Here is an 18,167-nt window from a genome sequence, read left to right on the forward strand (position 1 = left end):
GACTAGTTCACAAAGTAAACAAATTTCACCTACAGAAGCTTCTGTCCAATAGTCAATATTTAACAGTTTCTCACTCTTCTGCCATTTCTGGGCTTACTTTGGGAAGGACTGCTATGAAACAAAACAGCAATGGACAACTTTAATAAGCTCTGATATTTTCTATCAAAGATATTCCACTAACTCTTAAGCTGAAAGAAGGTGCAGGAGGCCTGCTGAGGTAACAAAATAAAGGCAGAGGAAACAAGCTGACTTGGAAAGTTCCTGCAAGTCAAGCTGCCTCTAGCACAAAAAAAATTGCATCACAAAGCATTTTATGGAAAAGAAATAGCTTTTATTCTAAGTTAACTTAATGTCTGATACTAATTACATTCTATATATTACCTTTCCTTGAATTTTCTCTCTTTTTTGAAGGTTAAAAAGATAAATAAAGAAACATCAAAAAAAAACAAACAACCACCCCTGCAGATAGCCAATTTTGCTCACCATTGTGTCACAGTGCACAGACCTGAAATTCCTCTGCTGACCTGAAACGGAAATTGTTTCTTTCCTTTTTAAAGCATAAACATGCTGCTGCCAAAGAAGTAGTAACTAAAAATTAAGGTAAAAATTAGTGCTGAGCATAAAAGAATCCTCCAAATGGTAACATATTTAAAATAATAGGTACAAGTCTTCAAATGAAAGATGAGCATCGATATAAATCAACACAAATAAACCTGCCTTTTAAGCTCAAAATCAGCCTTGCTGGAATACTAGGCCAATGCATGTCACTTACACACACAGAGATAGAAACCATCACACTCATGTTCATACGCAGTGATTTCGTTAGAAGAATTACCCATTCTGTGCTCACTATAGTTTTTTATGAGAATAAATCAAATGACAATTACTGCCAGTACCTGAGAAGCTCAAGCATTTTTAAAAGAAACTTATTTTGTAACTTCCTGGAAAAAAAATCAAACCAGTAAGTAAATATTTTCCCACTGCAAGTGAATGTTATTAAAAAAAATAAAAATCAGTCTTACCTTAACTTTAAGCACAGAAGAAAACATTTTAGCATCTTCTGATACCCCTCCAATGTACATTTTTTTTGTAAAGACAGGCGCATGGTCATTTTCATCCTTCACTTCAATAAATACCTTGGCTGTATTACCTAAAAGAGAGAATGGAAAGTATACATCGAAAATTTTTCAATAAACCCTTAACACCTACCATAGTTCGTACATCTGCAGCCCAAACAGATCATATAAAATAGGTGTATGGATAATACTGTAAAAGTAAATTCATTAGAAAAAATAACACATTTGCTATGAAGGGTATGAACTTGAAGGAAATAAAGAGATTTCATGCTTTCTTTCTTTTTTTTTTTTTTTTTTTAAATCTACGTTCATTGTTTCTGCATTTGCCAATCTTGAATTTAACTTGGATTGAATTCATACTTTTAGAGAAGACGTTTCCTATTATCTGTACACTTGCACTTTGCTATTATGGATATCTGAATTTTCTTGTAATAAAAAAACTGCCATGGCTTTCTTTAGAAACCCAGATATTTGGGGAAAATATAAGAAAAGGCCTGCAACTAATTTTTCAAATAATTGGAAAAGCACAATTAAGGATCTCATACTTTACACAGATTTTGGTCACATGAAATTCTCACAAGTGTTAGAGATAATGAGCAGGTAATATATACTAGCAGTTATACTGCAAATATCAGCTTACTTTTTCCATTTCCTGTGCAGCTTGCTTTATGTATTTTAATTAACTCCCACACAAATACTGAACGGGTCACTCTGCTGTGGTATCTGTAAACTCATAAACAGTCATAATTTAGCACTTGGCTAAGCACCCTAGACACCTAATGAATTTACTGTATTAATTGAATGCATGCCTAAGCCTGTCTTCATCAGAAACCTGGAATGGCCCATGGGAGAAGTATCACTTTATCCCTAGGGGTTCGACACATCTTCAACCAAAATACTGCTGTTAATTTGTGTTTTATTAAACAGTTACTGATCCACTCCACTGAATCACAGACAACTTCTGCAAGAAAAAAAACTTCTAGCAAAAACTACAGAGCTAGTGCAAAAAAGATACAACTGCACATTAATCTACACTAACATCTGTTTGTCTCTTACAGAATTGTAAAATCCAGAAAGACTGCTGGAAATTATGATATCCAGTTCATTAAAACCACATTTTCAAGTGATAAATTGCCTCAATTCAGAGTTGGTTTTCCCAGCTTTTTTCAGTGCCAGGGTAATTTGAACACTGTACAGGTGCCATGCTGATCTGAGTTAAGCTTCAAAACACAGTCTCATTAAGAAAGTACTTAGTAGCTGTACCTTTAGGGGACAAAAAAAGCAAACAACACAGACTATTTTTTAGATTGCCAGAGTCACCACAGGTGACTGATCTATCTGATCAGGTGATCTATCTGATGGTTCAACTGGTGAGAAACAAATGAGGAATTCATAAATGTAACTGAAGTCTGAGAAAAACATTTAATATGCCATCCAATGCACTAATAGGAAGAAAAGCATTAAAAAAAAAAAAAAAGAAAGAAAGAAAAAAATTACATTTCCTCAGAGGAATAATCAATTATTAACCTTTCACATTGATCTGTAGAGATATGTTAAACAACTTTCAGGTGCTGTTACTTCCTGAGAAAATGACTTAATGACATTCATTCTTTTTACAGACATGGGAAAAAAGACATAACCCAGCATGTGAATACATGTAATGTGGACATAATGGCCTGTTTGAAAACATCTCCAGTTTGCTTGTTTTCAAAAGAATGCTTCTTTATTTATTACAGTGAAGAAAACTGTAAGTCAAACAGATACCGAGAGGTCCCATGAATAGTCAAACCTCTCCTGTTAAAATGTATCCTTAATGTTTCCGGCTGCAATACTGAGTTACAGTTAGAAACTGCAGCTACACCCTTTAGGAAGAAGGCAATTGAATCAGGATTACAGGCAATGTGTGCAACTGACCTTGACCTGCTGAGCTAATAAACAGTTACATCAATGGCTGTGACCAGTTTACTGCTGTAGGGAAGATCATAATTGTATCACATTCAGTACTGGTAGGACTAAACATTTGCAGGCTTGCACTAGCTCTAATGCAAATTAAACATCTTTTTCATAGTGCTTACTACCTTCATAATTTCAAGCCCGTTTTGGTGAGGTGGCTTAGCCTGATGCAAAGTTTGCTTTGCAATTTGCTCAAAAACATTTGTTTAATTTGCTGGTAGTTCTTTGAGCTGCCAAAATGCTGATTTGTTTTTTGATGGTTGAACGCTTTGAAAATGAGAAATGAAAGTTATTACATTGAGCGCAAAACAAGTTAAATATCCTGCACATATAGAGACTAACATCAGCATCGTTAACGCTAAATTAAACGTATACCTTCATTTTATCTTACTGCCCGATTTTTAGGCACAGCTTATATTTCATTCCCTCTGGTAGGTGGAAGGGAACATGGCATCTGTGAACTCCTCCCTACCACGTGCTTTTTATCTGATTCCAGTCTACAGCTGGCCACGGTAAACAACCCCCAGCCACTTACAGAGGTTGCCTTATCTCGTATCAAATAAGCCTAGAAGAAGCACACATTAAAATCTCTCATCAGAAACTGTGCCATTTTGTGTGAAGGTTGTGCCAGAGCCTTCGCCATGGGGATTTCCCCAGCCACCTCACTTGATTCAGTCAGATATCCCCTGCACATGGAGATACTCTGGTACCCAGAGACACATGGTATGATGCTCCTACATCTACCACCCCTGCACCTTCACTACCCTGCATGATTGAAACAGCCACCCAACCTGAGCATGCTCTTACAAAGCCTGGTTTAGATTCTGGCATTAGACTAATTTTTTTCTTCGTATTCCAAATTTGTTAATGCTTGTTCTAACTATTGTTTCTGTGTGTCTCTAGCCCTCTTTTCTGGTACCTGAAGGCAGGCAACAGGACCCACTATATAACGTGCACTAAAACTCTCACAGGCAGGACACTGAATACCAAAGGATACTAATATTTAACATTCACCTTCCAGAAGGGAAATTTTGTATCCCCATGTATGCAAAACCATGCTGCTTTGGTATTCTAGATCTGGAATCCAGCTCCAGTTACATTCTTTTTCATGGATTCCAGGAGTTGAAACCAGAATTTATTCCTCTGTGGTACACCTTGTGAGACCTAATCAATCCAAGTAGGATTCTTATTACTGTGACTGAGTTACCTAAATAGCTGGCCAGGTGAAAGAAGAAAAAAACATCTTTCTCTAGACAAAGCAACACAGGACTGACAAGGTGGCCAGAGAGAGCTGAGAAGAAATTTGATTGAGTGCTACAATTATCTGCCTTCAGCTGTAAAGAAAGTACTTCTCTGCATAGTAAGTATGCAGATGATACTTGATAAGCAAATAGTTTCTTTAGTTTTACTCCACATTTTTATTGCTAAGGCACATTTATTGTCTGGATTTTTCACACCAATTAGTTCAACAGTCACAAAGGTCAAGTCAGCCACCCAGACAATGCACTGCAAAGGAATTTTCTTCACCACAATCTCCTGCAAGGTGTCCTGTGTCCCATTTGCCTCTTCTAGTCCCACACTGAGATGAGCTGCAGTGGAAAGATTATACAGAACTTCAGCTGCTTGTAAGTCATCTTCAGCCTAGAAGAACCAAGCATACTGCATGCACTGCTCCAGCTAAATAATCACTCCCAAAACTAGAAGACGAAGTATTTGGAGCTTTCAGCTTTTGTGATTTACTTTAAGAGAGTGAAAACATCCTTAAAGGTTCTCTAAAGGAAACCTAAGCACCCTCTGAAGCACATAAAACTAGTAGATCATTACTAATATGGAAAACAAAATGAACAAACACTCCAGGGAGCTGGTCAGAACTAGTGCATGCTATCACTTCCAGAAGTTTTTTCCTGACATGCTTGTTGAAAACTCTTTCCCAGTATTACTGCTTATCTAAGTAGAACTAATAATATGCCTGTGTCATGTGAGCTTGTAGTTTCTTGCCAGATTTCAGAAATGAAGTTGAACCAAAGCAATGCTTTTTGAATGCTGAGACAGTGTCAACTATGCTTGCATTATCACTAGGTTTTTTTTACATTATGCTTTCATCGTTGATGCTGTACTTGTCTTCCATAATATACCAAGCCAGCCATTGATAGAGCTGCTTTTCATGCATCAATAATTTTAACATAAAAACCACATAGATTAAGCAGTGGCTGTTTGTTCTGCAGTAGGTAACAGCAAAATCTTCTCTTCTAAAAGTTCATTTTAATCAAAATGGGAATAAGAATTGTAATTCACTGCGGTTCAATAGCACTTTGCATTACTACTATCTTAAATCTGTTGAGCAGACTTTGCGCTTTGGCAGGTAAACTAAACTGAAGTGAAGCTGCACTCAATCTCACCTTACTAAATTTGGCAGAACCAAATAGGAACCAGCATCAAGTATTTTTCAGTGGCATTTTCATTCTAAATCAGCATTTGCCCATAAAGCCTGAACAAGATCATCATATGCTGAATCTGACCAAGAACAGTGCAAAAAGAAGCTTTGACTAGATGTAAACAGCAACGTGTTTGGAGTAGCACTGATGCAAGGTCTCATTTAAATCAATAAACCCCATCTTTTTTACCAAATAAAAGCAACCATGGGAGATTTAAGTGTGGTGAAACTGGAAGCAGCACTTGGTCACGAGGTGCACAGCTGTGGCAATGGCAGGCTCTGTGATAGGCTAAGGTGCAGAGCAGGGCTCCCCAGGAAACCTGAGGAAGAGCAGGGAGCCCCACCTGGAGCCAGCAGCTCTTGTGAGCAGGAACAATGTGGGAGATTTAAGTGGCCCTAGGGAGCTGCTTGACCAGAGATGTCAAAAAATACAAGGAAGGGCTCTTCAGGTACATAAAGAGCAGGGAGAAACAGATGGAAAATACTGGCCTGCTGTTAATCATGAAAGATGAATTAGTCACCAAAAATGCTCAAAGGCAGAGATTCTCCACACTTTCTTCACCAGCACTCTTGAGCCCCAGGCCTTGGGATCAAAGAATCCAGGTTGATGCAAACACAAGCCAACCATCACTGAAGGAAGAGCTGGTATGTGAACTGTTGCAGGAGTTTGACCCCTACAGATTAATGGGCCCTGACAATATCCACCCAAGGCTGTTGAGAGCTGGCTGACATCACTGCAAGGCTGCTTTCCATAATCTTTGAGAAGTCATGGAGATCGGAGGATGTCCCAGAAGGCTGAAAGAAGGTTTATGTCACTCCCATCTACAAGAAGGCCTTAAAGGATGATCCAGGAAATTATAGGCCCACCAGTCATACCTGAGTTGCTGAGAAAGTAATGGAATGAATCCTCCTGAGGGGTCTCACAAGTCAAATGAAGCATGTGACTGGGAAAAGTCAGCACAGACTCACCAAGTGCAAATCATGCTTGATAAACATGGTTGCCTTCTATGACAAAGTAACCTGCTTGGCTGATGTGGAGTGAGTGGTGGATATTGTCTACCTAGATTTATTCAAGGCTTTTGAAGCAGTTTCCCACAGCATCCTCCTAGAGAAACTGATGCATTACAGTCTTGACAAGTGCCTTTGTGTGGTGGATGGGGAGCTTGCTGACAGGCCACACCCAGGTGGTGTTAACAGTGATGTTCAAACTGGGGACCTGTCACAAGTACGGTCCCCCAGAGATGAACATTGAGCCCAAGGATATTTAATATCTTTGTAAGTGATCTGGATGATGGAATCAAGTGTACCCTGGCAAAGGTTGCTGATGATACCAAACCCAGTAGGGAAATGGACACCTTGGAAAGGAGAGCCACCCTGCAGGAAGACCTGCATAGGCTGGAAGAGTGAGCTAACAAGACTCATGAAGTTCAACAAGCACAAATGTAAGGTCTTGCACCTGGGAAAACATAATCCAAGAGAGCAGCACAGGCTGGGATCCACTTGGCTGGCAGCAGTTCTGTGGAAGTGGACTGGATGTTCCTGGTGGACAACAAGCAGTAAGCTGGTGTGGCAAAGAAAGCCAACAGGATGGTGGGCTGCATCAACAAGGGCATCACCAGCAGAGATAAAGATGATATTATCCCACTCTGCCCAGCGCTTGTCAGGCCACAGCCAGAACACTGTTCAGTTTTGGTCCCCACTATACAAAAAAGACATGGACAAGCTGGACAGGGTCCAGAGAAAGGCCACAAAGATGATAAAAGGAGTGGAAAACCTTTCGTATAAGGAAAAGATGAGAACTGTCAGCCTCGAGAAAAGAAGGCTCAGGGGAGACCTTATCACCATGTTCCAGTATTTAAAGGGTGGCTACAAAGAAGACAAAGACTTCCTTTTTATGAGGAGCCAAGTAGAAAAGATAAGGAGTAATGGGACCAAGTTACTCCTGGGGATATCCTGATTGGACACAAAAGAAAAACTTTTCACATCTAGAGCAATCGACCATTGGAATAATCTCCCCAGGAAGTGACGGACTCCCCAGCATTGGACACTTTTAAAGATTCTATGATTTAAAGTTAGCTCACATTTTAAGCAGAGTCTCTTAAATACATTGCTTTGCTGCCCACAGAACTATTAAATTTGTCCCAGTGGCTTTCAGGGAAACTACCCCAGAGCTGTGTCATAGAGAAGGCAGATTAGCAGCTCTTTAGGCTCTGCAGCATATTTTGTTCAGCTATCACATCTGGATTCAGGGACTGGCATGGCAGCCTATTTATAAAACCATCAGCACATCAATTTGAAAATAAAAATGTAATGCTGCTTGAAAAATCAATAAAACAGGGATAGGGAATTCATTTTCATATTTAATTTAGTAAAACTATAGTTCCTAATTAGTATGGAGCAGTTGCGGAATTTTGGTTGAAAAATTAGTGCTACCCCTTTTTGCTTTATGATTCTTGAAAGTTCATTTTTTTAATCAGAAAATGAAAAACATTACTTGGAGACAGAACTATTCTTTTACTCTCCAACACCCACAGAAAAAACCTGTCTTACCATTGGTATTATAGCAACAATTTGACAACAGAAATGACCCTCCTTGAGCAGTGCCTCAGCAGATGTTTGGGGGATCGGTATACACCAATTCTTGCTTGGGGCTGTGTCAAAGGCAAAACAAATAGTTCTAGCAATGAATAAACCGTGTAAACAATCAATTGAAAGGTGCATTTTTGCTTAAAAATCTTTTAAACCCCAAATAAATACCATCTCTACCAAGATCATATATATTCACACTTGGCAGTGAATGTAATATTTAGCACAACTGATTGAAATGAAGAAAATGTCAAAGTGTTATTTCCCCCTCAGCTGATCTAACACTCTTGAGATACCTTACTTCTTGCTTGTTGAATTCTTCTTCTAACTTGATTTTTAATAAGAAATTGTGCTACTCTGAATACATCCATGAGAATTTGGAGGGACACCTGTTTTAGTTCTCACCTATAGCAGGCTGGATGCAAACGCAAAGATAGCACTTGCCATTTCTAAAAAAGAAATCTGCTTATCAAGCCAGTATAATCACAACTGTAAAAATATCAGATTCATTGTTTGCAGTGCTTTTAATTTATTTTAAATTCTTCTTAAAAGACAGTAGAACCATCCATGTGGTACTGCATCTCTAGAAATGTGAAAGATGTACCTGCTGTTTTTCCTTTCCCTACTCTTTTAGTTAGACCCAATCAAGTCAGCAAAAGTAAGAAAGCAAAAAAAAAAAAAAAAGAGGATGTGGGAGGGATAACAGTGGGATTACAAGCCATGACAGAAGTTTCCTAATGAAGATGCAGGTGACAAGATCATGGATGTAGGGGATTGTTTCACTGCATTAACAACTACATGATACAAGGAACCCTCTTTTTTACCCCTGCCACAAGAATATGATTTACTTGGGTGGCAGCAGCATCTCACAGTCAATCTTAGACACTGTCAAAACAAGACAAAATCTACACAAAAGCAACCTCAGACCAAAATACTTCCTCTGGCCTCCCTCTCAACAGCTCATTGAACAACAAAGCTGTTAACACAGGTAACTTCTAATGAGTAAAAACCTTTCATGTGGCACTGTACCAACTGGTAACACCTTTGCCTGTCAGGTTTAATTTTTAAACAAGCTGTTTACATCCATGTCCCTTTGCAGACAGACACTGGAACAGCCTGGGGGTTACTGTGCTGAGCAGCCATGAAAGATGGGTGAACTTATGCATAGATGGCAATGGTAAGATAACAGAGCACACGGCAACTGCTCTTGGCAGCAGTTCAGTGAACAAGAGGGCAGTGGCAGGATGAAAGGGTCAGATGTACGGAGCTGGGGGACGAAAAGATATCCTCTTCTCAGCTGCTGGAAACTATGAACAATGCAAACCAGGAAAATAAATTGCTCACTTCTGTACACAGAGGAATTTAGAGGGCCCTTTTTCCTGCGGTGTTCAAAAGCAAACATATTCCGGCTCTTTTGTAAATATACCATTTTTCCCATGTCAAAGCAGGAAGCCTTGGTGTCTCCTACTACAGTGCACATTTCGTCTGTCTGGCACAGAGACAAGATGCCCACTAATGCTTTAATTCATAAAACTAAGACCATGGGTTTTTTTTTTTTTGGTAAAACCCTCTCTTTGCCCCTACCTATAACCTATAGTTTTTTTCACCCCTATACTGCTCCACTGTTCTTTCTTATCAGGCTTAGGCAGCACTTTCTCTTTGCTGCTCCCCTGGTTTCCTGTAAACCCCTCTGTTTCCTCCTGTCCCTTCCTTCCTTGCCACAAGATTATTAATCTGACCACGTTTTCCTTGGTATCAAAATGCAGGACAGTGAGATGTAGATGAAAACTTTGCAAACAGCTGACAGTGCTAAATGAGGTAAAAGATGATGCTTCTTTTCTTTTTCAAGAGGCACTCTTGGTTTAGTAAGTGATTAATTGTACTGATACATTTCCTTCACCTCACTAATTCATATCTCTTTCTGGAAGGAAGGAGCTGCTCACTTCATGACAGATTACAGAGCAGCACCTTCCAGTTGTAGAAGAAACCCTGCCACACACAGTTATGTGATGTTCACCTTATGTATCAGCTTTTCTTTTCTTTTTTAATCTTACCCATTGAGGCAGAACTGAAAGCTTCTATTTAGAAGCTAATAATCACAATCCTAATTTGACCTATAGCAAACATCAGGCTAAAGTCCATAGTGATAGACAATCTAAGAAGCAAAGAGCAGTCAGAAAAAAAATCCAGGGCTGCTAAATTTAACTGAATTGGAGAAGTCCATTAATACTGAATGTCTTTCAGGGCTCAGCATCACTAATTGCTGATTCTTATAGCTAGAATTCCAACCTTTTAAATTCACTATAATCAGAAAACCTAACTCTTTTTCCATTCAAACTAAGCAAAAATGCACTGCAAATTCATATTATAAAGATTTAGCAAAAGTAATTCATTTAAGGAGTTCAATTCCACTGAAAGAATGTGATTTTGCATGATTTAGCATCATATTTTAAAAACCCAGTTTAAGTCACCAGTTTTATGTTCTCACACTCTGAATGACATCTCAATTTACTTTCTCTCCTCATTTATAAATTTAATTATTACTACACTATCAGTTGGTGCTATCACTAAATCATAGCATCACAGAATGGTTAGTGCTGGAAAGGGCAGGGACACCTCACCCTAGACCATGTTGCCCAAGGTCCTGTCAAACCTGGTCTTGAACACTGCTAGGGACGGAGCATTTACTACTTCTATGCGCAACATGTTCCAGTGTCTCACTACCCTCAGAGTACAGAACCTCTTCCTTATAGCTAATCTGAACTTCACTGGTTTTAGCATTAAACCCACTACCTCTTGTCTTATCACTACAGTCCCTGATGAAAAGTCCCTCTCCAGCATCCTTGCAGGCCCCCTTCAATTGTGGGAAGGCTGCTATGAGGTCTCCACGCACCCTTCTCTTCTCCAGGCTGAACAGCCTGTCTTTGTATGGGAGGTGCTCCAGTCCCCTGATCATCCTTGTGGCCCTCCTCTGGACTTGCTCCAACAGCTCCACACCTTTCTTATGTTGAGGACACCAGAGCTGCACACAATATTCTAAGCGGGGTCTCATGAGAGCAGAGTAGAGGGGCAGGATCACCTCCTTCGACCTGCTGGTCACACTCCTTTTGATGCAGCCCAGGATACGGTTGGCTTTCTGGGCTGCAAGTGCACACTGCTGACTCATATTCAGTTTCTTGTTGACCAACACCCCCTAAGTCCTTCTCCGCAGGGCTGCTCTGAATCTCTTCTCTGCCCAACCTGTAGCTGTGCCTGGGATTGCCCCGACCCAGGTGTAGGACCTTGCACTTCTCATTGTTGAACTTAACGAGGCTGACACTGACCCAGCTCTCACGGTCCCTCTGGATGGCATCCTTTCCCTTCAGTGTATCAATCAAACCATACAGCTTAGTGTCATTGGCGAACTTGCTGATGCTGCACTGACAAGCTGAGTTACAGTTAACACAGTATCATCCACTCTTCTATTGCACAGATGAAAATTCAAACTTCTACTTGTATATAATTATCTTCTATAATATCATAAAGGTAAAAACAATTTGGTGTCTAGCTTCTGAGTTCTGCAAAACTCAGTACTGTTTTGTGGCTGGCAGTTTGTCAGTGCTGTGCTACCTAGCTCCAGAAGGCTTCACCATTGCAGCTCCAGAGTAGGTCATCAATTCACTGCCAACAAATTCCAGAACAGTTCACCAATTCTGTAGTATCTAACACCAGAACTGGCAGTTATTAATTGCCATTGAGTGTCAGAGCAGTGTATTAATTCAATGTCACATAATTTTAGAGAAGTGCATTCAAAGTCACCTATCTCTAAAGTAGTTCATCATTTCAATGTCACCAAAGTCCACAGCAGGGCACTAATTCTGTCTCATCTCCTTCCACTGTAGCTCATCAATTCAATGCCCTGAAACTCAGAAGTAGCATTTAACCTGATTAAGACTCATCAAGAAAGAAAAAGGTGCTGAGGAAATGGAAAAACATACATCATATAGATGTAGGAATCAAACCTAGAGGTCAAGGGATCTCCACTACAAAGACATACGTGATTTAGTTAGACAGATATCTGTAAAATATTTTAAAAATATACATCTACCAAATTATTTAGCTATCCAGCCAGCACAGTGCATATTCAAAACCTAATACATGCTGTATACTCATGGATATTCATAGAATCATAGAATAGTTAGGGTTGGAAATGACCTTAAGATCATCTAGTTCCAACCCCACTGCCATGGGCAAGGAATTCTCACCCTAGACCATGTCACCCAAGGCTCATCCAATCTGGCCTTGTATACAGCCTGTCTTCACACAGGAGGTGCTCCAGCCCCCTTATCATCCTTGTGGCCCCTGTCTGGACTTGCTCCAACAGCTCCATGATCTCCTTATGTTGAGGAGACCAGAACTGCACACAGAACTACAAGTGTGTTCTCATGAGAGCAGAGTAGAGGGGCAGGATCACCTCCTTTGACCTGCCGGTCACATTTCTTTTGATGCAGCCCAGTATATGGTTGGCTTTCTGGCCTGTGATTCAAACACATACAGCAAGTGCATGTCTTCCTTTAACCTGGACCAAATTCAAACTCAAGTCATTACCAAGTATCTCTGAATGCAATAATTCAGCCATCAACTTTTTAAAACTGCTGTCCATTTGGGAGAGCTGCTCTAGTGCAGACCATGAGTCAGAAGGTGTGCCCAAAGACCACTGCTGGAGCCTGCTGACTCCCTTGTCTGTTCACCTGTGTCAGAGTAAGATTTGGAAAAAGCTGTATGTTGCAGAGAACCTTATTTCCTCACTGCATATGGCCTAGCTGTATTTTACAGAATATAACCTTAACTGGACCTGTCCCAGACACAGAAAATACAGTCAACTGGCACTAGCTCTCTTTTTCTCCCCCTCCAGGTACATCGTTGATGGGGGCTATAACAGCAACAGACTCTTACATCGCTGTTAATACAATTAAACTTCTGATCACTGAATAATGCATATGTGATACACCACACACACGGTCAATTCTTTCATAACAAAGAAGAAATATCCATGATACTATATGTCCAATTTCCAATAATTTTCTGCTGGTCATACTGGAAAGCATGATGAATATATTTTAACTTCCACCCCATGTACAACTTCTCAGGCTACCTTCTATCACCCAATTTTATGTGATGTTCCCAAATACTTAAACCTGCTAAGTCTAATATTTTTAAGAACTTTAAAAATCTGTAACTTTACATGAAGTACCAATTTCAGTATTGCAAGCATGTTCTACAATAGTACCTCTATACAGAAGAAACAGACTTGCACCCTGTTTAAATCACTATTCTGAAAAATCTGCATTTTGATCTCTAATCTACACAAAATACTCTTAACCATAAGCATACACAAACTGGCACTGAAATAAGCTAGAGATGGGTTTCCTAATATTCATAGCTACTACTGTATCCATCAGAACAATGATTAGAAGATTAATTACAGAAAAAAGACAGCAGAATCAGCCCCATTATTTAAAGATGGCCCTTCCTTTTTAACCCTCAGACTATTAACTCTGTGGATCACAACCTGCAGTGTTGAAAAGGCACTGTCTGTCATGGAGCAACACTGTCACCTTTGACAGTAATGGGGTGGCACTTTGGCTCTCTGCCTGCCAATATGCCAAAGACCCCAAAGTGAGGAGCAAAAGCAAAAAAGCTGACACAGCTCACTTTTCCCTGCAGCAAAGGAGAAAAAAGAATCACACTGCGCTCTAAGTCCTAATTTGCCCAGTGCTCTCTGTGCCTGGACAAAAGAACAATGAATTATATCCTGCTCAGGGCAGGTGGAAAGGTGGCAGTCTAACATTAGTGACAGATAAAAAGACCAACGGAAAATTTTTGCCCCTGGTTTGCCATACAGACCTCCTTGGCACAATCCCTATTTTTAAAGACATTAATGCTTTAAAAGATGAACTTGAACTAAAATTGCTCATTATACTACTGGAAGCTTCCAAAAATTTGAAGGAGTTTTTATTATGTACACATTTTAATAAGTGCCCAAATCTCGCTGATGTTTAGGAACAGACTTGTAGTGGCATACTGTTTATGGTATCTCCCCCTGGATTAACAAATAATTGCATATCGGTTATCTGCATAAAACTGAAGTCTGAATTAAATTTGAACTCCATTTGTATTTCATGGTTCCAAAATACCCATGCAATGTCCTTTATTGAATGAATTACACACAGGCATCAATAAAGAGCAGGTGATGAAAGCCTGGCCTTCTGGGGGATTCCTCAGCTCACACAACAGCAAATGCTATGAGGTGGTACAGCAGGGTCCCTTGGATAGACATTTAGAAATAAAAGAGGCTAAACCTATTAGTCCATGGGGTGTTTTTGGTCGGGATAAGCCTGCTTTTTTCCAGTGCTGAAGATTTGCTTTATGATTAACACTGGTGGAAATACAGAGGAGAAAAAAGTGTCAGCCACCTGCAACAGATCTGGCCCACAGCTCATATGAGTATAACTTGTGACTGCAGACAGATGACTTGAAATGAACTTACATCCAATTTGAAATGAAAGGAGGTAATATTTTCATAGCCTTTAAACAAATGTTCAACTCCTCATTGTTCTTTTCTCAGTGCAACAGTCCACTGCCCTAGGGTTATTTTCATTGCATCCACGATGCAAGAGCAGGGAAAACCTGAGACTCACAAAGACCAAAAATAAATAATAATTAAAAAAAAAAAAAAAAGGAGACAACAAACACAGACTGTGTAAAGATGTGTACCAAAATACTTTTTGATAAGCTTCTTTTTTTTAAACTAGGGCCCAACTGTGGCTTAATAGGAAGTTGTATAGGACAGAACAGGACACCGAGCCAGATGTTTGAATCCAGACCTTCCAGACTTTTTTTTTGCCTTACAGGTAGGGTGATAAAATTAATCAGAAGTCCTTTCAAATTACTTTTATTAGAAAATGAAAACCATCCAAGGCAAAAAAAAACAAAAAAAAAAACAAAAAAAATCAACACCTCACCATGAGAGAGAGCCAAAGCAAACCAGTTTGTAAATAAACTCCTTCCTGCCCAGAGATCCTGCAAGAAACCTTCTTATCTTTGTCACAAGCAGGTCCTTGCCTCCAGTTTGCTCTCAGTCAGGGCTGCAATAAATCCACACAAACCCTCAGGGGTGCTGAAGGAGTGTTTTTCTTCCTGTCACCCTTGCTGTGTATATGTTCCCCATTCCTCTTGGTAGTGTCCCAGCATTTGCTGTGATACCAGCCCAGGAGGGAGGAAGTCTGTATTTGGGCTGTATAATGTGTTTACAAAAAAGTAACTGTGGTTACACCAAACCATAAAAAGTCCTTGTTACGCTGAAAATGCTCAATTCATGCCATCAAAACTCTGTTTATATATAAACATGATTTTAATCTGTACCAGTGAGACTTGTAACCATGTAACATGGACAAGATTTGTAAGGATTTAGCTCAAGACTAATCAGCATGATATACAGAAAACAAGCATAGACATCCACAAATGCACTCTCTGCTGCTCACATACCATCGGCACTGTTGGACTTCTGATAATAAAGCAAGGTCACTACCTAGTGTGCAGCTATCAATATCCTTAAAAAATAACACTACATATGTATATTAAAAATAGATTTAAAAATAAGAACTTTTAAGCTTACTTTTGGAAGGGACACGCAGATTGGATCGTACCACTTGTAAGGAGTCTGCTTGAACTCGAAGCTCATAACTTTTCACACGTTCATAATCCAGAGACTTTTTGACTGAGATCACGCCTGTTCTGTTATTAATAGCAAACACATCTGAAATCCAGCAAAAACAGAAGTAACTTTCTAAGATGCATAAACACTTTTTTTTTTTTTTTTTTTTATTTTTTTAATGCCTGAGTGCTTCTAATTTGGTGATGACATTATTCTCTGAATAGTAACTGTCTTTAGAAAGTCATTTCCATTCCTCCCTCAGGCTTCTAAAAGCCTGTGTAACTCTTCTTTGAAGCTGTCTTCAAAGAAGCACAACAGCTGAATCTGACCTGGTACTGTAATAACTAACTTGAGGAGATGCTGGCAACAGCAGACAAGACAAACAGGCCACCTTCACAAAAAGGAATATGGAATGGGGAATTCTTCCAAATCCCTCCAAATAATTCAGTATAATTTCACAGAGCTTTCAAGGTGGATCATGAAGAGTACTTGAGAAAGATGAAAATACAGGAATGATGCCTTGTTTAAATAGCAGACTCTAATCTAACAGGTGTGTCTCCAGCATGGCAAAGTCTATAATGCCTAAAAATAGATTTCTAAGCAAACGCTACAACTCCATCAAAGCTATTTATATTCTTAATTCACTATGCCATGGATTCACACCATGTGGTAAGGATGTGAATTTTTGCATCAGTGAGAATTTGTCTTCTAATTTTTATTGTAATTCTGCTAAGAAATCTGATCTTTATCTGATCTCTAAAGGCTTGATAATGGCAGTCCCTCCTGCTTGTACAAATGAGGTGGAATTTCACCTTAGTATCTTTATTTCTAATCACTGTTTCTTGAACACTTCTGATGCACTCACTAGGCTCATCATAACCACTAATACTGAAATATTAGCACTTACCCTCTTCATTTCCTGAAACAATTGAGTATACAATTGTCTGGTTCAAGGCAGCCGCTGTAACAACGGTGACCACAGTTCCTTTTGGTGCACTTTCACTCACTGGTGGGGGTCTGCAGAATAGAACAAAATTATTTGTGTTAGCTTCCAGTTGCCTGAACAGCAGATTACTGGAACTTATTCCTCAGGTTAGCAGTTTCATCCGTTAGGCTGCCAAAGTGAGAGGATCTGTTATTACAAAAAGACATATCAAAAAGGCAAACGTATAGCCTTCATCTCTGCAAATTCAAAAACCAGCAAGAAGTCTAACTGACAAGAGGTAACAATATAAAGATGCAACAGTTCTTTGACACAAGAAATGGAAAAGCAGGGAATATTTTGTTGAAAACAACAGAAACATAAGAACCACCATAGACTAATAAATTGCAAGTAAAATGTAGAATATAATAGCTCTTTTATAATACCCCTACTACTAAAAAGCCTCAGTAATCTATCAGAAATGCATGAAAGAAAATTGTTCATGGATAAACCTTTATCATTTAAACAGTAAGCACTTTAAAGCCACCTCCACAGGAATTTCTACTCTTCAGAAAGATCCAAAAATTCTCCTGCCAATCTTCAGTACCAAAAGCCAGGATGCTTTCCAGGAAATCAGCTGCAATCCAAGTAGACATGCGCATCTTTTAAGCATTCACTAAATTGTTTCTAATTCACTGAGCACCAATTTGTGTAATAAAAAAGAAAAAAATCACACTATTAACACATTCTTATCTCATGTCCTTTGTACCCTACAAACACTGAAAACTGAGCATCCCATATTCAGCACAGTTTCATCATGTATAAATAATGAATTTCCTCCTGAAACACAGCAAGGAATTACTTCACTTTTTTTCTTTTATTGTTCAAGTGCTACCTCCTTAGAAAACATGATGAGTAACATTTTGAGATGCTGTTTCCTCAAGGAAACTGTAACTGCTCCAGAACGAACAAAGAGTCTGTGCTGATTTATTTAAAATAAAACCACTAAACAACAAGAAGTGAGACTCGAGCTAATCTCAAGTAAAACTTTCAGATTTTCATCACAGCAACTAAAGGCTGAATTCATGCTTTAAACTATTCATGCTAGTGAACAAAAAAATTCAAAAGGGAAGTTTGACTTGACTGCTACTCCTAAACCCAGGACATGCACTCATTTGTAAATGCAGATGCATCTTTATTGAAACTAACATCATATAGATACTTTACATCTTAAAAAATTACACTAATTAGGTATATAATAAAATAAGACAGCTGAGGATATGTTCAGACAGGCCCTTAAGTAGGAGTAGACTTTAAGGAGTATTTCAGTTTTGCACTGAAAATTTCTTCCAGGTATTTTTCAAATACTCCACTTCATACTCCTTTTTCCCATTCTAAGGGCAGAAAGCTGGAACCCCAGGTTACAATCCTAACTGTTGAACCCAAACTTTTACCATCACACACCAAGAGACCAACAGTCTGCCCTTGACCCGTCTTCCA

General features: G+C 39.2%; 1 protein-coding gene across 1 annotated transcript in view; it reads right to left on the reverse strand.

The window, feature by feature from the left end:
* Positions 1 to 18,167, reverse strand: part of PCDH15 (protocadherin related 15) — a 360,972-nt gene that overhangs the window by 61,212 nt on the left and 281,593 nt on the right. The window contains 3 exon segments of the mRNA XM_057415611.1: positions 1,023 to 1,150; positions 15,707 to 15,847; positions 16,653 to 16,762. Of these exon segments, the coding sequence (XP_057271594.1) occupies positions 1,023 to 1,150; positions 15,707 to 15,847; positions 16,653 to 16,762 (379 nt within the window).

Source organism: Pezoporus wallicus, unplaced genomic scaffold, assembly GCF_028554395.1.
Source record: "Pezoporus wallicus isolate ANWC-B61680 ecotype Strahan unplaced genomic scaffold, APGP_CSIRO_Pwel_v1 contig_736, whole genome shotgun sequence".
NCBI lineage: Eukaryota > Metazoa > Chordata > Aves > Psittaciformes > Psittacidae > Pezoporus > Pezoporus wallicus.